Source organism: Lissotriton helveticus, chromosome 9 (genome assembly GCF_964261635.1).
Source record: "Lissotriton helveticus chromosome 9, aLisHel1.1, whole genome shotgun sequence".
Lineage (NCBI taxonomy): Eukaryota > Metazoa > Chordata > Amphibia > Caudata > Salamandridae > Lissotriton > Lissotriton helveticus.
Window position 1 is genome coordinate 637,440,451 of NC_136070.1, and position 25,207 is coordinate 637,465,657.

General features: G+C 42.7%; 1 protein-coding gene across 6 annotated transcripts in view; it reads left to right on the forward strand.

The window, feature by feature from the left end:
* LOC144782893 (uncharacterized) overlaps positions 1-25,207 on the forward strand; it is an 853,036-nt gene that overhangs the window by 809,680 nt on the left and 18,149 nt on the right. For 5 of the 6 annotated variants that reach the window (XR_013601298.1, XM_078662146.1, XM_078662147.1 and 2 more), the window contains one exon: positions 18,486-18,549. The exons of the other annotated variant lie outside the window; for it this stretch is intronic. Coding sequence is in view for 4 of the 5 variants with exons in the window: in XM_078662146.1 (XP_078518272.1) it covers positions 18,486-18,520 (35 nt within the window). In the remaining variant the exon portion in view is untranslated. The remainder of the gene's footprint in view (positions 1-18,485; positions 18,550-25,207) is intronic. 6 annotated transcript variants of the gene reach the window in all.

Genomic DNA, 25,207 nt, shown 5'->3' on the forward strand with positions numbered 1-25,207 from the left:
GCTGTGGTGTCGAGCAGGTTCCAGAGCTCGACGGCGTGTCTGTGGACGGAGCGGGTGTTGAGCAGGATGCACTTCAGGTGGGTGCTGCTGGAGTTCGGCTTGGTGGGTGCTGGTGCAGTGCAGGTCCGGGTGCAGGAGAACTTGCAGGACTGGCAGATGAAGGGTCCGTGGGTGCGTCTCGGGGTGGCTCGGTAGCATCCAGGGGTTCGGCCGGCGTTGAGTGCGTTGAGGGTGGCGGCATCGTACGTCCGGCGGGTGGGCTGGGGTCTGCGGGGGCCAGGGGTCCTGGCGCTGGGCGCGGGCCAGGCGCGGACGGGCGTAGACGGGCTTACCTTTGGCGCACCTTCGGCGCTCAATCGGTGCTCCCGCTGCGCGCGTCCGCTGCGCGGTCGCTCTGGGGACGTCATAAGAAGGGAGCCGGTCGGGAGGGTCTGCGGGTAGGCGGGAGCGTGAGCCAATCGGCTGTCGGGGGGGCGGGGCCACGGGCTGGGGCGGCGGGAAAAGCTGGTGTGGGCTCGGCGGCCCTCGGGAGGCTGGGGCGGCGGTAAAAGCTGGTGTGGGCTCGGCGGCCCTCGGGAGGCTGGGGCTGCGGCAGCGGCAGCAGGCACAGGAGCGTGGGGGTGACCAGGCCTAAACTTAGTTAAAAGAAACCTATGGAATGGGATTGTAACAAAACCAAGATAGGGTGCTAAAGAAAATGAATTGACAAGTAAGTAATGACCCCTTACTGATGGTTTCACTAATTCCCTTTCCTCATGGAATGCTCTTGCCCTCCCCATAAAGTGCTTTTTAACAAGATCAATGTCTTGGACCATGATGTCTTGGGGGGAAGTAAAGAGCTCTGGTCGTCCCAAATCTGAGAATGCCTTCAACAGATAAGCCAGCCAAGGGATCTTTTTAAAATGGTCTAGGGACAGGACGTCGGACATGATCTTATGGTTTAGTGGGAGGTCTTCATTGAGCCACGTCTTTAACCAAAAGATCAGGAGAGCCATGTTCAACCCATCAGTGAGGAAATCTAAGCCCACCTCCATGTGTATAGAGTAAGTTGGTGTAGACTGCGGCACAGAGAGGAGTGTCCGTATGAATCTGTTCTCCGCTCTCTGGATTGGTTCCACATTTACGTAGCCCCAGAGTGGTGAACCATATGACGCGAGAGCGACAGATTTACTCTTATAAATTTTTAACAGCGCTTTCATGGGCCTGGCACCTAACCTACCCGCAAAGCCCATGAGGGCAGACGATGATCTAGTTACCGCCAGCTTCTTCACCCTCACTTGAGGACCCCAGGTTCCTCTCTGGTCAAAAAGGACCCCCAGGTAGGGAAAAGTGGGAACTCTAGAAACCATATCCCCTCTACACGTGAAGGTTTTTGTTCTCCTCTTGCTGCTTTCTCGGCCCACCACCATGGTATGCGACTTACTAGCATTTATTTTTAAATCAAGCTGTTCCATGAATGTGCCAAAGGCATTTAAGAGGCGTTGAAGGCCGACACCCGTGCGCGCAATTAGCACGGCGTCATCCGCGTACAGGAGCGCTGGGATCTTAACTGCTCCTGCACGCGGAATGTCGACTTCCTTCTCCTCCAAATGTGCACCCACACCGTTAATATAAATGGTGAAGAGCAGGGAGGCCAATATACAGCCCTGCCTTACCCCCTTGTGGTAAATAAAATATTACCCTATCATAATTTCTAGGCATAAACATGCATCATGCATTAAATCAGAGGCAGAGTCCGTGATGTCCGAATTAAAGGGCTTTATTCCAAGAACTCGAGTTAAGGGAGAATCTGTTCCATCACCTCTAAGGTTCAGGAAGGGTCTTCTAACATTATTTGTAGAGTACATACATTTATACATTTATTCTTGTACATAGGGAGGAGCGCTCGAGGCATAGCAAGAAAGAAAGAGAGATAAGAGCATGTGGGCGTGCATGAGGGTGTACACTTGATGAGTCATAGGTGGGTGATAGGTGGGTGGCTACATAGAGGAGGAGTTACATGGCCAGCTGGAACTTTGCCCTACTTGTGCACGCAACTTGATCATGACGTGCAATTGACGTGTAACTGGGAGGAGAGCTGACTTTCAGTCTAGTAGAGAGATCTTTAGTGTCAAGGCGACCAGCACGTCTGGTACTAACTGATATCTTAAGTCAGGGGATGTATTATCTGAAGCAAAGGTTGCTCATCACTAAGAATCAGAAAAAGCATATATTTCTTCGTTCATTACATGGGGGCTGTGAGCTTTCTACAGATGCAAGTACTGTAATTTCATTTAAACAGAGACAGAAAAGCTGGGCCCTATCTCAGCAGACGGGTTCTGTTTACCTTTTTCACCGGGCATGCAGATAACTGTTAAGCAAAATATACTGTCTTGGCAACCCTTGCTCGGCTGAGCTAGAAGTATGCGAGGTCAGAGATACGTAACTGCAGCTTCAGTGTGTCAGGAGTCATGAAAACCCTGATTCAGAAAGTGGCTCAGACTGAACCACAAAAAGGGTTCATTACGATATTTATTTAAAAGTGCACAATGCAAATACATGGGCCTTCATGTTAGCTTAACGTTTGGGAAACTTGATGACAGGCACCTTAATGCAGGACGTGATTGCAGAGGCCTTGTGATTCAGGCCACTAAGAGAAATATGCATGGGTGACATGCACATACATGTAACATAGGGTACACGTAGGGGGCATCTTGGTCAGGCAAAATTTCATTTTCCTCATTCCCTCCTTGTCCCCTACTTAACCCTTCAGGATACATCTATATTCATGAGACCGTATAGTTGATCATACAGCATCATTTGTTCGTCCTTAACCCTTTGTATACTTGGATGTGGAACACATGCAGTTGCACACAGGCCGCAAATGGCCGGGCCACACTGCAGACAGAGACAGCAACCAAATATCATAAGTAGGATCATTCCTAGGAAGGACAACACTTTCCATCCCCAAGCAGATATCACACCCCAGAGCCAACTGGACCAAGTCCATGTGCCTGGGTCTTGATGTATGACATGAGCAATCTTGTGGAGCCTTGTTATCGCTGCATACACAGATGGCGCGTTATTTGGGATGAAAATGCAACAACTAGATCGGATCACGCTACAAGCTCCGCCCCTATCCGCCAAGATGATGTCTAGAACGAGGCGATTTTGAAGAACGACAAGTCTCATAGCAGACTGTTCCTGGGTCAAGTTCGCCAGGGCAGATGTAGTCACATTCACTACTGCCTCAAGAGTCCTTGTTAACTTGCGTATCAGTTTACTGTTTTGGACGGGACCTATGAAGAAAAAGAATCCTTTGTTGAAATCTGTATATTGCTCCCAAGCTGTTTCAGTCTGGTCGATCCCTGAGGTATCTGTCTCTCTCTTTTGTCTAACATACTCTAGTCGGGAATCTCGATGATAATTGGATGGGGCTAGAAAAACGGGTGGAAGCAGGAACGCTATATAACATGTCCCACCCCAGTCTAAGGGCAGATGTACATAGGCTGTCTGACCGCAAATGAAATAGGTATGGCGTGATGTTTTGAAAGAAGACTGTCCTTTATCATTAAACTCTACTATGGCTTTACACTCGCTGTGTCCCATATGTACTGAACCTTCCTTATTAACACATAAATCACCTTTTGCTGGTAGAACTGAAATAAACGGTGGACCTGTATTTTGCTTGGGCTGAACGTTTAACATTATAAAATTAACGGATGCATTTCCCTGCTCGTACTCTTCATTCTCTAGATCGGTTCCCTTCCTTTGGGGATATCCGTCTTTGTCTGGAAAACATGCTTCATTCATTACTTTATTCAGGTTTCCATATATCCAGCCACCTGGATAAGCTATGTACTTTCTATCTATTGAGGTCATTAAGGCAAACCATGCTCCACATGAACCATTGTGTGAGAACGGTAGAGGATAGAAGGGCAGAACTCCCTTCGTCTTTTGATAAGGAGGCAGTTGGCCACATACCCAGCAATCAGTCGCATTGCTGGTCTGGTGAGAATGGTGTAACATTCGAATAAAGGTATTGTTACGCAATGCAAGTCGATATGACAATTCATGAGGTGGCAGTTCACTAAATGTATGCTCTATGGTGCTGTTACTGGAAGAGTGTATATGTGAGGAAATAGGAAAGAAAACTTGTAGTAATAAACTGACACAGATGATAACAATGCACAGAAAAAATAAAATAATCAAAGAAACTATACATCTACTGCGTAATAACTTGCAGTACTTTTCTCTCATCTTGCTTTTCTTACTATTCTCGTATGTGATCTTATACATGTCAGAAATCTAGTCTAACCGATTCACCACCTAGTGGGCTTAAACAATCAAACTACGTCTGACTTACTAGATCGTAACTTAGACCTATACTCTTGCTGTGGAGTCTTTTCTAGCAAAAGCGGCGCAAGCGGCGCAAAGTCTGTATTGTCCTTAATGTCTTTAGTGTCTGTGTTTGTTACCAATGTTCCAGATTGTCCAAAGTACTTTTTACAATGCTGAGCGTGGATCCACCCCTTGCGTCCTTCCACCTTCAGCGCGGTCCTTGTTGTAAGAAGCACTAATTTCGGGGTCTTCCAGCGAGGCTCGAGGGGGCTTGAACGATCAAAATTCCGGACACATACAAAATCGCCTGGTGATATGGCATGCTCCTTGACCTGGGTGTTGTCAGGGAAGGCGGCAGCAACCTGTGAACGACAAGAGAGTAGTGCAGACATCAAGGAAGCCAGGTAATCTGTCAGCATGTTACTGTCAACATCAGTTATTCTTTTAGGCATAGGCGTACCCCACATATTTGGCGGTCTACCGAAAACTACTTCATACGGAGATAGGCCTGTTCTGGAATGGGCTACCATACGCATGTAAAAGAGGGCAACCGGCAAGGCTACCATCCAATCCACGCCTTTTTTCTGCACATATCTTAGCAAGCTTTGTTTTGATTGTCTGATTATGTCTTTCTACAAGGCCTGCTGCTTCAGGGTGTCTTACACAATGGAATTTCCAAGTATATCCTAACAGAAGAGACACTTGTTTCATTAATTCAGAGGAGAATGGCTGACCGTTATCGGAATATACGACCCGAGGCAATCCATACCTGGGGAAGTACTCGCGCACTAATTGCCTGGCTGTTGTCACAGCAGTATAATCTGGAACTGGATATGCTTCTGTCCATCTAGAAAGTGCACACACAACTACCAAGACATACTTGTAACCTCTACATCTGTCCATTTGGATATAATCCATCTGGAGAACCTCAAAAGGGTGGTCAGGAGGATGAAATCCGCCTTGTTCCACCGGTATGCCTTTACCTGGATTGAACTGGCAACAGATCATACATGTTCGTACTTTCTGTTTCGCTGCTGCACGCATGTGCTTGTTACACCAGATGTTCTGTAAGCTGTCTAACATTGCCTTCTCTCCCAAGTGTGCTGGACTATGTGCTGTGTTTATAATTACTTGTACCATGGAATCTGGAAGAAACCATGTGCCTTTTCCCTTAGTCATCCAACCTTGGTCAGTCTGGACCCCTCCTTGTTCAGTCCATTTCTTTATTTCATCTGTAGTGGCATGTGTCTGTATGTCGAGTACATCTTGAGAAGGATCCCTGACTGTCATGCATTTTGTCAGTAATGGTACCTCTGTCCTTGTCGTGTCTGTTGGTGTCTGGGCTGTAAGTTTAGCAGTTCGGTCTGCCAGGTCATTACCCTGGGAAATGGTGTCTGTAACTTTGGTGTGAGCTTTGCATTTCAGGATAGCTATGGCTGTAGGTAAATGTATTGCTTCTAACAGGGCTTGAATAAGCGGACCATGCTGAATTTTAGCTCCATGAGAGGTCAAGAAACCTCTCTCCCTCCAAAGTACTCCGAAATCATGAACTACGCCAAAGGCATATTGTGAATCGGTATAAATGTTCACTTTCAAGTACTTAGCTCTTATGCAGGCTTGTGTCAGAGCGATGAGCTCTGCTGCTTGTGCTGATAGTGTGTCTATTCTTTGTGTCTCTATGACTTCAGTAGCAGTGGTCACGGCATATGCTGCTACTAACTCTCCTGCACTCGTTCTCATGCATGATCCATCTACATAGAGTGTTAGGTCAGGGTCTGGTAGTGCAATATCTGTCAGGTCTTGTCTTGGTTTCGTCACTATATTCATTATTTCCACACAGTCATGTGGTGGTGCATTTACTGTACTTGAGGGCAAAAGTGTTGCAGGGTTCAGAATATTACATCGTCTGATCTCTATGTGTGGCTGAAATAATGTCAGTTCATATCTTGTCAGTCTTGTTATAGTCAAATGTTGTGTCTGTGTCCTGTTTAAGAGAACTTCCACTGCATGCGGTACCTGTACTGTCAGAGGGTGTCCCAGCACTATCGAGTCACTTTGTCTTATGGCTAGGGCTGTTGCTGCAACCGATTTCAGGCACGCAGGCAGAGCCTGGGCCACTGGATCTAGTGTACTAGAAAAATAAGCACACGGCTTGTGCTTTCCTGCTTGATCTTGTGTGAGGACAGATAATGCTGTTCCATCCCGTTCAGTTACGAAAAGCATAAAAGGTTTGCTGTAACTAGGAGTCGCTAAAACTGGTGCTTGACATAATGCTCTTTTTAATTCCTCAAATGCCAAGGTATGTTCTTGTGTCCAAGGGAGTCGAAGTGGCTGCCTCCTGTGTAGTTAACTGTATGAGTGGTTTGGCTAGATAGGCATACTGGGGAATCCATTGCCTACAGTATGAAGTGAGGCCAATAAAGGCACGTACCTCTTTCTGTGTCTTGGGCTGGGAAAGGTTAGCAATTAACTGAATACGTTCTTGTGTTAGCTGTCTACCCTCCTTGGAAAGCAAGTGTCCAAGGTACACCACTTGCTTTTCACAGAATTGCAACTTCGAAGGGGACACTTTGTGCCCCTTGTCTGCCAGAAAGTGTAAAACTGTCAGTGATGCATTCTCGCATTCTGGTTCTGATCGTGCTGTAATTAGGATGTCATCTACGTACTGGAGTAGCGTAGTGTTGGTAGGCATATAAATACTGTCCAGCTGTCTCTTCAATGCTTGACTGTAAATGCTAGGACTCAGTGCAAGAGCGAAACTCCTGCCAATTATTCTGTTTACACTATGAGGGAAAAACTATACATTTGCAAGCATGCCTTATCTGAAGTCAATGAAGCTTTCAGTGCTGACTGTAAGGAAGAGCAACTTGACCCCCTCCTTATATAAACATTTCTCCGCGGAAAGGAATTGGAGTATGGCCAATAATAACAAGACAGGCACTGCTCGGAGCTCCAAGAGGGAAAATCCCTCCCTTCACAAAATATCTTTCCCTGGGAGCCAGGCCACCTCAAGGTCGAAAAACACATTCTTTGTAATTCAAAACATATCTGTACCCAGGCCAGAGAGCTAACCAACATTCTCTAACTTAACTGAAGCAAATTTAAAACGTGATAAAAAGCATCCTAAAATCAGTAATTAATAAGGACATTTTTTTTTATTATTTCGTAACTTAGACACATGCTAGCATTTTAAAATAATTATATCATAAAATATTGTTACTAGCTGCAAAGGAAAAAAAGAAACAGAACAACATGGCATTGAAACACACCACATTTTACTTTTTGAAAATAACATGTGAAACACCATAATTTTGCACTGCATAACCAAGATTTTCATAATTAAGTGTGCAAGCTCTTCTATTCTACCTATTAAAAGGGCCAGATTCATCATTTTTCAAAAAACCATCTTTTCTAATTGAGTGTATTAACTGTCACACGCTATTCTAAAGGGCAGCTTGCATTGGGAAAAATAATAATGCATATTTTGTAGAACACATTTTAGCACACGGTTGCACTACACTAATTAAAAGCCCATTCTATGATGGGTCTGTTTTATATTTTCTTCTCAACCGTGAAAACATTAAAGCACCCTCCGTGCAAACCCTTATCTCAATCCGACTGGTTTATTTACAACTTACCGACCTCTGAGTCAAACACATTAAATCAAGTGTTCCAAGGAAAAACCCACACAAATACGTGGATAGAATGTTAAATGAACACTTCTTTACTCTCCATGCAAGATGTTACCATTTCAGTCAGCAAGCTGACAAAGCACATAGGCAGACCCAGCAACCAATGAAAAGGTTACATCATTCATCTAAACACTCACTGACTTTTAGTGTCAGCTCACATAACCATGCATGTTAAACAGCATGTTAAAACAAATACTGCCTTCTCAATACAAGATATTAACCCTTTGGCAGCTGAAGCACAGTCATTCCCCAATGACTGCAGTACATGGGAAAGTCATGAACTCATTTTCCACGTTATCACATAACACGTACGCACATCTTCAAAACGTTTTCTCCAAGCACTTGAAAGAGATCCAGCTCTCTCCTGCCTAACGTAATGATAACATGCTCTGCACAAACCATAACCACATGGCGCTATTCACAAGCCATATTCACAAGAAACTCAACAAGCTATAATAATGACATGCTCTTCATAAACCATATTTACAAGGAGCTATTTACAAGGAACTCCACAGTAAACTTATATGGCCGATGGGGGCGGAGGGAAATCTGCGTTTACGTAGTCCGGTGCGGGCTCTTCTAGATAGGAGGAAATAAAAGCCTCTGATGCTGTTGGCTTCTTTCAACATACTCTAAATGGTACAGGTGGTGGCGTTCGCGACCTACTGGGTGTTTCTGAGGTGGTCACTCTAGCTAGTTCTTCTGAGAGGACGGGATAAATACCAGTAACGACGGCATTTCTTTCTCTATCAGCCTGTTCTGTTTTGACCCATTCCCCCTCCTCCCGCAGGTCTTTTTCTTTGGCTTTTTTTTTCGCTGCTTGTTTAGTTCTCTCTACTTTATTAAATTCTTTCTCTGTTCTCCTATGTGACTCTTTGCGCCATAACTCAATGGCATCTTTCTGAGAGGGTCTTGACTTCTTTTTCCATAGCGCTTCCTCTACTCTCATAATGCATTCAGAATCCCATGTTCCCGAGACAGGCCATCTATACTGCTCCTCTAAATCCTTCGTGTAATGTACCCATAAGTCTAAAAACAAAATGGCGTCTAGCCCGTGCTTATTATACATATAATGACCAGGTGTGTCTCTAGGCGGGATGTTAACTGACTCTTCTAGTATACCTTTCCTGGTCCCTATCTGACGTAATTTCGAAAACAGTGGCATGTTGAAACCAACACAATGGAAATACAATGCACACAGAATAGACTGAAACAATCAACAATCATTCACACTACAACATTAAAACACTAAAACAGATACAGTCTAACCTGATACATGGAATAAAACACACACTTGAAAACAGTTAACTTTATGCACTGGAATACAGTACAACCATACCGGTCCCAAAAATGAGACACGTCTTTACCGTGCCCACGTTTTACCGTGGACCCGTCTTTACCGTGCCCACGTTTTACCGTGGACCCGTCTTTACCGTGCCCACGTTTTACCGTGGACCCGTCTTTACCGTGTTCATATAAAATGAACCCGTCTTGAACTTGAACTTGAACTTTATGCGTTCCCCATAATGGTACTCACCGGGAAGCAGAACTTGAAGGCCTCGGAAACTTGATACTGCGAAACTTGATACTGCTACTACGCATGCGCCTTGGAACAGGTGGGCCTCCGGAAACCTCGGACCTTGCTCTCTCACGGGTTGGGCTCTGGTTGGGATGATCCGCGATCCTCACCGCCTCGTGTGGACGCCTGGTCGCAGTCCGTCTCCTCCGTGGGCCTGAGGGAGTAAGCAGGAAGTCCCGCTGCGTGCGCACTTTGAAGTCCGTCACGGCTGTAGAAGGGGGCAAAGGCTGGACCTACGTCGCCGCCGCGTGGGGAAAGGGATAGTCCTGTTCGGGGCGCCAGATTAATGTGGTAAATAAAATATTACCTTTCATAATTTCTAGGCATAAACATGCATCATGCATTAAATGAGAGGCAGAGTCCGTGATGTCCGAATTAAAGGGCTTTATTCCAATAACTCGAGTTAAGGGAGAATCTGTTCCATCACCTCTAAGGTTCAGGAAGGGTCTTCTAACATTATTTGTAGAGTACATACATTTATACATTTATTCTTGTACATAGGGAGGAGCGCTCCAGGCAGAGCAAGAAAGAAAGAGAGATAAGAGCATGTGGGCGTGCATGAGGGTGTACACTTGATGAGTCATAGGTGGGTGATAGGTGGGTGGCTACATAGAGGAGGAGTTACATGGCCAGCTGGAACTTTGCCCTACTTGTGCACGCAACTTGATCATGACGTGCATTTGACGTGTAACTGGGAGGAGAGCTGACTTTCAGTCTAGTAGAGAGATCTTTAGTGTCAAGGCGACCAGCACGTCTGGTACTAACTGATATCTTAAGTCAGGGGATGTATTATCTGAAGCAAAGGTTGCTCATCACTAAGAATCAGAAAAAGCATATATTTCTTCGTTCATTACATGGGGGCTGTGAGCTTTCTACAGATGCAAGTACTGTAATTTCATTTAAACAGAGACAGAAAAGCTGGGCCCTATCTCAGCAGACGGGTTCTGTTTACCTTTTTCACCGGGCATGCAGATAACTGTTAAGCAAAATATACTGTCTTGGCAACCCTTGCTCGGCTGAGCTAGAAGTATGCGAGGTCAGAGATACGTAACTGCAGCTTCAGTGTGTCAGGAGTCATGAAAACCCTGATTCAGAAAGTGGCTCAGACTGAACCACAAAAAGGGTTCATTACGATATTTATTTAAAAGTGCACAATGCAAATACATGGGCCTTCATGTTAGCTTAACGTTTGGGAAACTTGATGACAGGCACCTTAATGCAGGACGTGATTGCAGAGGCCTTGTGATTCAGGCCACTAAGAGAAATATGCATGGGTGACATGCACATACATGTAACATAGGGTACACTTAGGGGGCATCTTGGTCAGGCAAAATTTCATTTTCCTCACCCTTCAGGGATTTAAAAAGAGACGTGCACCTACCCTCATTTGTGACCCGTACGGCCGCAAAAAGCTCCTGGTGTAGGGAGGCCATGAATCTCACTAATGCCTCATCAATTCCCATCTCAAGCAAGGTCATCCATAACTTAGCCCTGTTTACCAGATCGAAGGCCGAGGAGAGGTCCATGAATGCTAGAAACAGGGACCCCTCCTTGGCCACCGTGTACTTTGATATGAGCAGGTGTAGGTTAGAGCATTGTTCGATTGTGCCTTTGCTTTCTCTGAACCCATACTGGATCTCTGACAACCCTCCACAACTCTCAACATTATCCCTCAGCCTGTTCAAAAGGACTCTGCCTAAGATCTTCACCGACGAGTCCAAGAGGGATATGGGCCTATAACACCCGGGGTCATCCCGTTGGCCCTTTTTAAAAATGGGGACGATGGTAGAAATGTCCCAGGAGGATGGTGTAGGGTTGCTATTCACGGCAGTAAATACATTAGCCAGTACCTCTGCCCACAGCTTTGGGGAATGTATGAAAAAATTGGCTGGCACCCCGTCGGGGCCCGGGGCCTTGTGCTTAGTTGTAGCCAAAATAGCTTTCTCCACTTCTGTGCTATAAAAATGTATTGGAGTGGCGTCTAAAGTGGCCAACGACACATCTTGGATTGCCCGATCATTATCCCCATACACATTTTTGAAATGAGTCAACCACTTGTCATCTGGGATGACACAGTCCATGGCCTCGTTATTTTGGTCGGAAAAGAATGGCTGTTTGATTATTTCCCAGAATTTCCGACTGTCCTTCAGGATAGCCACGGAAAGGAGATTTTCCCAAGCTTCCCGTTTAATACTTTCTTGTCTGGTTTTTATAGCTGACTTATAGATTTTCCTCAGTCTAACAATCTCACCCCTTACCCTAGGTGTTATTTTCAAAGCTACCATCAGAGCCCTGTGTGCATTTGAACATGCGGTGTCGAACCAGCGCTTCTTATTCGGTGCTCCTTTGTTTGGCTTAGCCAGGAGGTCCTGCGACACCTGTCCACAGATCGACTCAAAGGCCCCTATAGTTTCACGCCCCGGAGCACAGGGATTCTGGCAAACCTCAACCTGTTCCTTGATTTTCAGGAAGACCTCCGCGTAGAAGTTTTCTGGGACCACCTTAGCCCACTTAACTCTCCTACCCTGATCAGAGGTACGCAAAGTGTGGTACGGCCTCACTTTCCCCGGATTTGGCCCCATATGTTCTCCCCAAGCCACTTCAAGCGAAGCAGGGTTGTGGTCACTGTGGTGAGATGGCACAGTGCAGTAGGAAATCACCCGGTTTAGGATTCCCTGAGTAATAAAGATATAATCAATTATGGTTCCGGGATTGGTGCTAGTGAAGGTAGCTATTCTTGGGCCACCCTCTGGATCGTACAAGTTAAAATTTGCCAAAAGATCTTCTAGCTCCCCTCCTTCTGTAGTATGTTCAAAGTGAGGTACCTCGGGACCTTCGCTCCAATCCTGGTTAGTTAAACTGCATGCTAACATGCAGGGATGGATATTAAAATCACCTAATAAAATATACTCTATATCAAGCTGAGTATTCTGACTGCCTGACCTTAATATAGCGTCTAAGGTTATACACAAAACAAAAAGAAAAGGACTGGTGGTAGTGTTCCCTAAAAGGGAAACGTCCGCACACACTCTACACACACTTGTAATATCTCCAAAATTACGTACACAATATATATGTTTATCTAACAAATAACCCAAATAGGGTGCCAGAATATCTCAAAGCACCTACCACCTTGAGGTGCCATTAGTGTACACAGAGTGATACACACAAAATTTAGACAAAGTTTTGAGAAATAATTATCAGCACTCCTATGAACAAATAATCATAACAATTAGGGCATAAGTTGAAGGCCCTGCCAATCTCAATTTTTTTTTTTATATCAGACTCTATTAATTCTAGAGTTGTTTAAAGATATCAGCATGTGTTTTTATCAAGACAGGGAGTCCAAAAATGTATAGTCCACTTATTTGTTTTTTCTTCAATAAGTAGTAAGCAGGGCTGGAGATGCGTTACCAAGACGGCTTGGGGTATTGAGATGTGACGGCAGCTATAACAGTTATAATGCTCTACAACTTACTATGGTTGGTTGTTTGAATTACTAGTCTGCACCGAGTGTCCGCATTTGGAATCCGGTAGCACATCTTATATTCGTGACGGAAAATATTATGCGTTACAACTTACTATGGTTGCTTGTTTGAACCACTACTTGGCACCGTTTGTCCGTATTCGGATTCCGGTAGCACACTCTATATGCGTAATTGTCAACCTTTTACTTATAATTAGGTCAGCCATTACACGTGGTGATCCTTTTGCTCCATACTCCACGGCCCGCATCTCCAGCCCTGCTTACTACTTATGATTTTGCCTTGAAAAAGTCCTTGTGTAGGACGAAACACGTGTTGGTGATCTCTGGTGATCTCTACTTGTTGCTGGAAATACCTGTTTAATTGAAAGAATAAAGATTGAAGAAAAAACAAATAAGTGGACTATACATTTTTGGACTCCCTGTCTTGATAAAAACACATGCTGATATCTTTAAACAACTCTAGAATTAATAGAGTCTGATATAAAAAAAAATTTGAGATTGGCAGGGCCTTCAACTTATGCCCTAATTGTTATGATTATTTGTTCATAGGAGTGCTGATAATTATTTCTCAAAACTTTGTCTAAATAGCGTCTAAGGTAGCGATATTGCTACCGCTATTGTCCCTGTTCCCTGAGTTGTAGAAATTAATGTATAAGGACCTCCTAATGGGGTTAATCTCTCTCTCTACAATGAGGATGTTGTGTGAGTCAGTGCTAATCTGTTTTAGGGAGCCCTTCAGTTCCAAGGAAAACAACATCAACAAACCTCCCTTAGCTCTGCCAGTGCGGCTAGGAATAGCCGCCTTGGCGAAGCTAGTGAACCCATCACACCAAAAGCTAGCAGTTGTATGCCAAGTTTCCTGGAGGGCAATAATATTATGTCCCACAACAAAGCTTGACCACTCCTTATCATTCCGTTTGGAGATGAGTCCTGCTACATTCCAACTTAGTATTTTGCAGGTTTCTATAGTTCTCTTCGCCGCAAAATCGATCAAGGGGACCCCGTCTTCTGCTCGTAGATGGGGGGTTCCATTAGCCAATAAGTTACCCACTATCTCTGCTACATTTGACTGTTCATGAGAAATATCATTTCCATTAACATTCTCATTAAAGGAGCCACCGACATTCTCGGCCAAAATTTGGTCAGGAGCAGTTTCCCTTTCTGGAGCAACCTGCGCTTTGCGGCCTTCCAAACTGGTTGTCTCATGCATATTAGTACCATTTATAAGTCCTCTGCCCCTATCCTTGGGGTTGATTATTATACATGAAAACCTAAGATCACACAATTTAAGCAGGGAAGCAGCGATTTATCTGATTTCTAAGTTAACTTTTTACAAATCAGCCAGGAAATGGGTATTTGTCTTCCCTTATGTTAATCCTTTGTTTTCACTTCTTTGTGCATTTTTCTGCAGTTTATATATAGTGTGAACTCGACCCAAAGGTATTGAAGCATTTTAAATGAGCGTCAATTACATTACATAAGGTCATGTTCATTATTTATAGGCATGGGGAGGAGAATTAAGTGGTTTGCCCAGAATCACAGGAGGTTGAACTGATGCCGAGACTCAAACCTGGTTGCCCAGTTTCAAAGACTGTAGCCGTGGCCCTAATGCCACATCCTGGGTAGATGGAAGGAGGCAGGCAGAAGCCACATGAAAGCTTGGCTTATTTTGGGTTTGAGGTTTCAACAGGAGCTCGAGCTGAGCCAGAACCAGAACCAGGCTTTGGGCTCAAGCCTGGCTGAAGCTTAGAGTGGCTTGCCCAACTCTAGAATAGCTATATAAAGTCTAAAAACTCAGTGATATTAGGATATGGTGTCCTGCCTTCCCCCATCTTCATTATGGACCTTGTATGTTTTAGATATTTTGTCAAATTAACCAGTGATCTGTATTTTATTTAACACAGTATACTAGTCAGCTTACAGAATTGTACAAAAACACTGTCTTCTGGTTTTAAAGGGGATTGAGAAAAATAAATTAATCTAGTCAGTGGCTTAAGTGCACTATGTGTGAATGGGAAGCTTGGGTCCAAATCCAAGATTTCCTGCATAGCTAAATTGTGTGATCTTAGCCGAATCAATTTACTTCACGGGTCTAATTTACTTGATAGCAGGGCCGGACTGGGAACCACAACCGGCCCTGGCAAAGTGCTCCGCCGGCCCCCCTCTCCACTCGGGGGGGGTTTTGCGGTCCCGCCAAGCTCTTTGCCGGGCCGGCTTTTGGCCCATTTTGGAACAGGGCCGATTTTGCAGCTATTCTGCAAAAACGGCCCTGTAATAAAAACGGCCCCCACCCATGCGGCGCACCGAGGATTGCCCGGTGCCTGCTATGGCCAGTCCGGCCTTGCTTGATAGTGATATCTGAGATCACCTTCAAGTAATTCAGTTTAATATGGTCTGTGTACAAAAAAATCACTTGTATGTTTTGTTATCCTAAAGTGTTCCACCATCCATAACAGTTATATTGGCCATATGTGAGGGACACCAGATAATTGGCTTACCCCGCTGAAGCTCTAGTCTGCCATAAAGGTTTGGAAATCTAGTAGCTCACCATCTACAAACAAATTTCCCAATATTGAGAGGCCTGTACCATGCCACTGATGGAATTCCCCTGAGCGAAGCCGTCCTGTGTGAGTGGGGAGGCATAGAAAAGTTATTGCAGGAGCGAAGGGATTCTTCTTGTGAGTTTATGGGTTCTATCTAGTAAGGTAAGAGAAAGCTGAGTAGAATAACCCTGGTTGGCATTAGATAGAATGGTCCTTAGGAAACAATGAGTAGTGTAGTAAACATCCTTAAACACTTTACAGGTAAATCCTGTCTTATGCAGGGGGCAGCCAGACAGCCAGTGAAAAACACATTGGAGCTGTGCAGCTAAATAATGGCATTCTAATTCCAGACAAGGTAATCCACCCACAGTCACAACTAGCTTTAAATTGGAAAGAGCTGCTGGCAGTGCATCAGCCCCCAAATCAGAAGTGGGGTGTGTTAAGGTGTCTGAAGAAGGAATGTGAGATAAACAGGTGAAGATTTGCAAAATAATACAATAACTGGGGCTGCACAACCATCTTCACTAGTTCAACGTAGCCCATTAATGAAAGTGGAAGAGAAGGCCAAAAAGCAAACTGGGCTCAGAAGGAACATGCTGCTCTGCCCAGATTTTCATCCTGAAAGTCAGTGGAGCAATGGTAGATGTTAATCCCTAGGTAACAAAAGGTAGCCAATTCCCAGGTCAATCTGGGGTCTAACTGTATATAAAAGGGAAACACTACCATATGTTAAAGAAACACGTCTTATGTTATAAAATCTTTATTATGTTCTTACATTTTGCTTGTGCAATTTACATCCCAAAAATTTTGCAGAATCTGCATGTAGTTTGGCACTTAAGGATGAGCCAGATCACTGGTTCAGCCTTGGTTTGACTAGAGAACCATTTTAACACATGAACAGAGTGGGCAATAGCCACAAATTAGGCAAATGCCACAATACAATCTGCAAACTCCCTGACCCCCCCTTTCCCCTCCGCTCCCCTCCTTAGTTAACTGTTCTACGTTTTCCCCCCGACACCCATGTAGTCGGCTTATCCAAGTAGGGAACACACTCATGGACGAGAGCAAAAAAGGTGTACAGGGATGGAGCTGGGGACTGAATATCAACCCACACCCTGCGGAAATCCACATAGGCAGACACCAGGCAACATACTACTGCCCGTAATAGTCAATCTGAAATGTTCTCTCCGTTTCATTTTACTGTTTTTTATATGTGAAGTAACATATACGACGATATGGTTGTTCTAAGACGCAATGATGAAATTCAACGGTCTGCATACACCTGTCATCATGTTTTAATAAAGATATGTAACTCTGTACCATGAAAAGTAAAACTCCCAATAAAGAAATTTAAACAAAAAAAAACAGAGTTGGCAATTACTCAGCACACCTTCCAAGGGGTCATGCACCTGCTCACTCTTCACAAGCACAACCAGCGGACCATTGTAACAGCAGAGTTTGCAAGGTTGGGTCGGTGCTGCTTGTTCAACCACTTGACAGTGTCTTTTCTGTTTCTCTCTGCTGAGACAAATCCCCAGGTACAAAATACTTTCCGATACTCATGGCAGCCCACTGTGTCTAATTTTAGGAACTGTCCCACCTTGTTTTTCTCTTCCTTATGTTTCCAGTTCTTAGCGACAACCCTTTGAATCAGTTGCTGTGGATCTCCCATCTGATCTTGATTTCGTCCTTCTTTTTAATTCTATTTGTCTGGTATTCTAAGCTCCCAGTTCTGAAATGAATGTAGAGTCCCAAAAGCACACTCTAGTGTTATGAGACTACAGACAATTTCTGGGTACATCACATCCTGACATTGGGTGTGAGAACGTTGCTCACACCATCTGCTCTACCTCATTAATGCTTTGTAAGTTTAACATTGATTGGAGACTGAGGTGAGCCAGATGTTTTTGTTCAACTTGTCTAAACTAGCAGATGGTCACTTACCTTAATGTTTCCAAATTTGTTTGCCAGAGGTTTTGCAATCTTTAAAAACATAATCAAAATGTTGCTGTTGCCTACCCTCCAAGAACGTTTGGGTAAATCTAGAGAGGGGTGATGCCTTTGACATCGTGCTCAAGGTCAATAATTTACTGTTGAACAAGGACATAATGTGTCACCTGAATGTAGTGTACCTAGAGGTAATCACATAAAGGCCACATAAATAGTGCTATGTAGAAATTAGTAAATAAATGCACTATAAAGGAGGGGGTATTGCCTCTCCTTGGATGTGTCCATAAAACGTATCTTTTGTCCTGAGTTTTTGTCCTGAATTCCGACCCTTTGTTATAAATGTTGACCCTCTGTCCAGAATTTTTTACACTCCTGTCAAGAATGTACCTTCATGTCAGTTGGTCACCCTAGCTGCTGGGCCAAGGCACTTGCCCCACCCCCAGCTCTCTGGCTGCCTCAACTGATTGCAGCTCTATTTTCCGCCCATCTCCCCAGTTCACATAGCGCCAAACCTAGGCCAAGGTACCGCACATCAAAAAAGGTCTTGGCTGTAGTCCTCCCCACCAGATGCTGGCGTTTTCATCGGTGGTCTGTGTAGGGAGCCCCCACCTCTAAAATCATCAGGATCAACTCAGTATTTATCGATTCACCACGAGACATGTAGGAGCATGTGGAGTAGCTCGGAGCCATAGTCAAGAGCATCTGGTCAGCCATTTCGCCAGGTCACACTCCCTGAAATCCTTTATGTAGGCCTAAAGATCTCCTTCGTAGCCCCTCGAGATATTTATCCCTTTTTGCTTAAATAAATATAGATACTGATTGAATTGGAAAGTTATTGCCTCACGCACAAGTGAAATGTGAAAAAAGTTCAAATTACCGTTTGATGGTAACATACGTTTTCACTCATCCCACAGCCCGTCTGTATAAAAGTCGAGCAGCATCACCCTGATTAGGAAGACAAGTTCCTTGAATCTGCAGGTAAGAGATTTTATCTTGACTACCTACTGGTATTTTCACTTCTAACTCTCAGGCAATTATGGCACAATAGGCACTTTAGTTGTGAAAGGTTAAATGTCCAATATACTCTGCACCTAAGAAAGGAAGAAACCAATGTTTGTGGAGTAAAAAGTGTGATGGACATCATGAAGAAGGACTTAAGAAAACCTTTTTTCCACTAATGACGACTTTGCAAATTCCTCTCTGGGAGAAGACAGCGTGAACTGCTGTCAAACCCATCAAGCCATAGTCTTGTACATCTAAATGTTTACAACAATTGGCCTGATTTGTAGTTGGGTGGTAACTGAAAATCCTTTGATTTGTGGAGAAAGTGTGGATGATACTTTAGGATTCTTCGCCAAATATTGTCTCAGGAAATTAACTCGGTCATACATTTCTTCTACTGGAGGTATTTTCGGTGGAGTATTTTCCACTTTCTTCTGAAAGGAGAGGAGGCATTTCTATTGTCACTATGTTCTAAAACAGGCCCTAAATCATCCCTTGCCATTCTCCCCAAATAGAACACATCTCTGACAACATGGAAGTATCTAGGATAAAACTGAGCATAAATTGATGTCTACATAAAAACAGAACAAACTAGTTCAAAATAAGACAGATTTATGACTTAAAGAAAACCAATGAAGTATACAAATTCTTTCAAGCTGGAAGATATTAACATACTGGTCCCCTATATATCTTTACGTTAACGTCTACTGATTAGTGCAGCTTGTTGAACACCAACACAAAAATTGCAAATTCCAGCATCACCTGCAATCCTCATCTCTCTTCCCCGTTGCACAAAATTTGACCGCTGTATATAGATTCCATCAAGAAATATTGAAAATAGGCTAAAGACATTCCACAAACACAAACGCATCAGCTGAAAATACCGGCGCCTAATGAAACTGAGTGTTTCTGACCTGAGAATTGCTGTTCCTCAGAAGTGCCCGAGGAATGGAACTCAGCGCTCCACTGATTCACTGTAGAATAGCACCATGAAGAAATATTGGTCTGAAGTACTGAATACACCTCTAAATGCCACACTGACTATCGCTTACGAGTCATATCCAATAAGATAATATTCATAGTACATTCCATAGGTGTTAGAGAGATACTGAAGTTGTCAAAATTGTGATTCTACATACAAAAATTGCAAATGATTGTTAACGATGAGGATTGTTGCACAATATAGGGGTGTCGTATTTGACAGGACTTTTGTATGATGATAATGCATGGGACATACTGGACAGGCCTGATTGTATGGTTGCATGGCGGAATTTAATATTAGAGATTGTGCCTAAAAATAGGCACAATGCCTAGGAAAGCATAAGAATTGCAATGCTAACAAATGTGTGCTCAGTCGCCATGCTTTCTCTTTAGCAACTCAGTGTTTTATGATACTGTTCAAACCAACATGGCAGAGAAGCAAAACTTTCAATTTCTCTGGTACATGCATTATAGTCGCAGCTGCAAGGAAAATTGACCTTAATGAGATCCGTCTTAGATGGAAGGAGGGAATACTAGCATTAGTTTCTGTATGCTTCTGCTAAGGGGCATTGTTTGACCATTTTTATAGCAAAGGAGGCGCGAGCATGGGTTACATCTAGCCACTGCACAATATATCATTGGCACTAAAGGCATAATGTAAACTTAGCAAACTAGTACAGCCTTATAACGTGGATGGATGACAGCATTTTAGGCATTTTTGGCATGGAATAGACTGATACATATGGGGTGAAATATGATTGGGTCCTTTCTAACGTTCCCCTGATTTGCATGTTATGTGTTGTGGTGCTTATTATAATTATGATAATTCTGCTACACATGATTTGTAGCAAAATATTGCATAATACCTAAACATATGACTGCAAGATGCCATGATGGCAGGTTGATCAGACTCCTAACACTCACTGTCTGACATATTATAACTTTCTAAAAGAGGAGTAAGAGGCACTTGCCAGTTCTCCTTTTTTCTAAAACAGGTACATTTCCTTTTGGGATTAAAGGGATCTACCGGGTGTGACCCATTAACATTGGAGTAAAAAGTACTTCATTCCTAACATGGAGCGCAAGACCTCCAAATATTAAGTTGTACACACAAACCCAACTAGAGAAGTCCAGAAGTATTTTAAAATCCACCTCAGTAATTGGAAAGGCATTCTGCTTATTTATCATATGTTCGCTTATCTCTAAACAGTTACAATGGATCTGCCCAGGTCTCCTGTACGGATTAATGGGTCTTTGTGAGCAATGTCGGGAGAAATGGAGAAGGTAGAATGGGAGACAGTACCTGAAAATGTGTGCTTCGCCCCTACTGCCCATTGGCCAGTCAGGGGATTATCATCAATTGTCGCCAAAATCACACTGGTGATCAGAACAGATCCTGTGTATTCTGCTGCAGTATTCTACTCATGATTTGAAATGGAAGATGCTGATGGGGCAGTGCTGATCTCAAAATATGCCACTGTAGATCCTCCTCCCTGATATGATTTGTATGTCTTTATTGGAAGTACGCTTTGCCTATAAAGAGCATATAACCCCATTCCAAAAGAGATTACCATATATGATAGAATGTATGCTTAGGCATGTTGACTCTGCCAGAACAGACATGGCCCGCTTTAGTTGTTAAAGATTGCAGGGATCTGTTAGCATGAGCTGAAAGCCATTTTGTACTTGGCAGCCATTTTAGTTAGCCATATGCTCGCCATGTGCTGTTTCCCTCTTTTAGAGCCTTGCACATGGTCAGAAGGGCCTAGCTAGAAGAATGCACCTACTCTTATGTTATAACTGTCAGGCTATTCTTGCTGATGTAAGGAGAAATGACTCCCCTCCCACTTTGTTGAGCAAGCAAATCTTGTATACCCATATTAGTCATTCTGCATGCTGTTTAATGCCAGGACCTCCCCTTGGTTTTATGCTGACTAATGTAACCTAAGCATATATAAGGCCTCTGTTGTCTGTACTTCTTAGAATGCCTCCTACAGTTACCTGAGGGTACTGTGTGACGTAGTCTCCCTCATCTGAGGTTAATAAAGATGTCTTTTATATTGCAACTTCTGTGCCGATCTCTTCTTTGTTGGTTTAAAAGGACCAGGTGTAACAGTGAGACCCCTGAGAAGGTTTCTATTTTCTTCAAATGGTGCCCCAACGTGGACCTCATCAGAGAAGCGGCTAATCATGAGAGTGGTCTTGACAGGAGACAAGAATCTACTGAGGAGGACAGGACATGAATCTACTAGGGAGTTACCCTGTGCTTTGAGATTCTCTGCCTCTGCAGCTCAGTATATTTCTGGTCTTCCTGATTTTGATCCTCCAAATGTTTACCGCTCCTGACTGAGAACCTTTTTGGAGTGAGTATTCTTAAACGACCATTAGGTCACCCAGAACTTGGCAGTGAGAGGTTGGAGATTTGTGCTTTGGAGATTTGTGAGATTTGTGCTTTGGAAAGGTCGTCGACATGTGATTTGTTTTGGAAATTGGCCAATATTAGGCAATATGGAAATATATGAATTGCAATTTGTGTAGGCAGGTAATGAAGAGACTTTTCTCTACTTTTTATAACATTTGAACGGTACATTACTTAAGTGCTACTTTGCGCTTAATATTGTATATTTTGAAATATTTTTGGCATGCCTGTTTCAAGCGCACATCGAAGAATGTGTTGCTTTTTGGAGGTACCATAATGGGATGTGAATAGACTCAGCCGGCTCCCCTAGAGGTGATACCTAAATAGGTTTAGGTATAAAAAACGTATTTCTTCCTTGTTGACAAAGTACCCCATGGAATTAAAATATGTACATAAAAAAGGATCCTATTCTGCACACTTTTATAAGTGGAGATATGCAGTGCGATTTTTGGTGTTCTGCCAGCCAAATCTAGTGAATTTGGTGTATTTTGGTTTCTTGAAAATGGAACAGTTCTTGGGCTGTTTTTGTGCAGTCGTTTGGGCTACTATTAAGAAGCTCTTCTTGTAAATATAACTTACAACTAGTATTTACAAATGGTTGGGTTTAAGTACAGTCTGTGGGCTCTCTTTTGTTTCTGTCCTAAGTGTTGATTTGTGGGTTAAATGTGAGTTTAAATGTCTATGTGGTTTGACATTGGTGGAACTTGTTTGAGTAAATAGCGATTGCGCTTTTTGTGTAAGAATGGCTAGCCTCAAGCGTGCTGTATTTTGTGTTCTGAATGTATGAACCCCTTCTGTAAATGTCTGGAATGAGCTCAATGTGTTTGTGTTTTTGCTGTCATCATTCTGTTACGCAAAATGTAATTTAATTAATATTAAATACAAAATCCAGAAATGAATTATATAACATATGCTAAATAGTTGCATGTTACTATTAAATTGACAGAGTAAGACACCATACATATGTGCAAATTGCCACAATGCTAAAGATAAAATTAGAATTCACATTCAATAGGAATAAAATAGGCCTCAAAAACGAAAATGTGAACTTTGTAATGATTATGACTAACATATAAAATGTTACAGCATTTTCCTTAGAAACATTGTGTTAGATATTAAAAGGCATTCATATCATCTGAGTAAATTGGTTGTTGCTGAACTAAACACACATTATAGAACGATATATTTGACTGCATTGAAATGCCTCAGTTTTAAATAGACTGTCACCGTGCTTACATTTCAACACTAAAAGAGAAGCTTTTCAACAGCTGTGTTTTAACTGTCTCACTGAGAAGCAGCTGTCTTTTTGACTGCAGGACAGAGAGAAAGGGATGCTGGTCAGCTGGGGTTTTAAGTCAGTGTCAACCTGGTATAGAGGCTTGCATGCTTTTAAAAAGTTTCAAAAAATCAGGTTAATTATTTTCGATAACAGGGAAAAATGTACGGTAGGGGTTTCCTTTCTTAATGCCTTTTTACATAAGCACATCTGTGGTTCTGATGTTAAATAATAACTGGCCTTTACAAAGTGGCGCAGATTTTTCATGTTTCAAGTTAGGCTTCTGTGCTTAGGGTTATAAATGAATCCGCCGAAATATGATAGGCAAGGGATGAAGCTTGCTTTTCATATGTGGAATTATCAAAATGATTGGTATTACTAAAAAAAAAATTATTATATGAAAGGAAAAAAAAGTTATTAAAAATCAGTGCATTAAATTCGTTTTTAATCTTTATAAAGCCTAATAATCATACTGTGAACTCCTAGCATCAAAATTGAATTTAAGCAGTGCTTTACCGCAGTATGAGGAAACTTACATGTGCAATGTCACTACGCAGGCATACAAAACTCATTTTTATAAGGATATACTTTCTACATTTCTGATGCCCCATCTCTGGGCTATCTAGAGAACACTCTGGGGATGATTATTATGCAAAAACATTGTAGGATATTCATTTTTAACTGCCCCAAACACCAAAGTCAAAATTGGGCAAAATTCACTGTTTAAAAGCAATTCTGCCACTCAGAGCAGCTTTTAAACTGCTCTCAGGCTTTAGTAAATGCACACATTTATGTATAACACAAACATCTGACCTCTATACTGCTAGAAAAGTATACTGCACACTGATTACAATTGAAAATACATATAAAAACCAGCAGAAGTTATTCCCTTACCTCTAAATTACTGACACACAGGAATGGAGTGGGTCTTCTTTTCAGCAATCAGTCTCCAGGGTCACTTTGAATTGGGAGAACCGCATGGAAAGCCTTGCACACAAAATAGGACAGCTGGTAAAGAGTTAAAGGTCGTGTTCTACATTTAGAAGCCTAGCAGGGCTCAGAGCAAGGTTTGCCTTTAACATTTTGACCTCTGAAACTTTTTGAAAGACAAGATGGCAGCGCAAGGAGTGAAGCAAATGTTTTGCTTTTTTTTTTACGAACGCAGGTTTTTATGCACTCATATGAACAAGGCAATATAATTGTGTATGTGAGCTCTGATTAACAGATAGCTTTGCCATATATACAGCACTAATGCTTTAAGTTTGACGATTACTGTGCAAGGGCTGAGGTAATGGGATTTAGTTTGAATTCATGTGCCCTCTTGTTATCACTAGTATACTTGCTAAAGGGATTGGTGGTTGGTTATTCATGTTTTTAGCTAGCTCAATATGCTATTTACCTCCTATAACTTTGTTTATGCCCAGTTGCTACAAATAGGGGTTGATAATATTGACAGAAGTGAAACCTGTTTCAGGTTTCCTACTGTCAAATTGGGGGGAACGAGGCTAGCTCCTCTACAAATTAAGGGTAGGCAACTTTGTGTTTTCTCACTCTTTTTCTTACTTTTCTTTAGCCTGTCTAAGCTGTCTGTGAAATAGCCATGAGACATTTAATTGGCTATTCAGTAATACTGTTTTAAACATTGTTAGCATTAATAAAATGAATAAAATATATATGCTATGTTACTGCCCTTCCTGTTTGATAAAATTATGAAAGGATGAGTAGTCTAGATTGCTGTTCCCTTATTTCATCTTTAAGGGGAACTACATGTGGTAGTTTTTGTTCTAAAATTCTCAGGTGATAACACCATTATTATTAGCTAATCTGTATAAATAAGCTGACAGTCTTTATTAGAGCTGATGTTCCTAGTTTGGATTGTAAAAAGTAGAATGCAGGAAAGATGCCCAAGTGATCCTTAGCAAACATTTTTGAAGAAAATATTGTTTTATAAGGTTTGT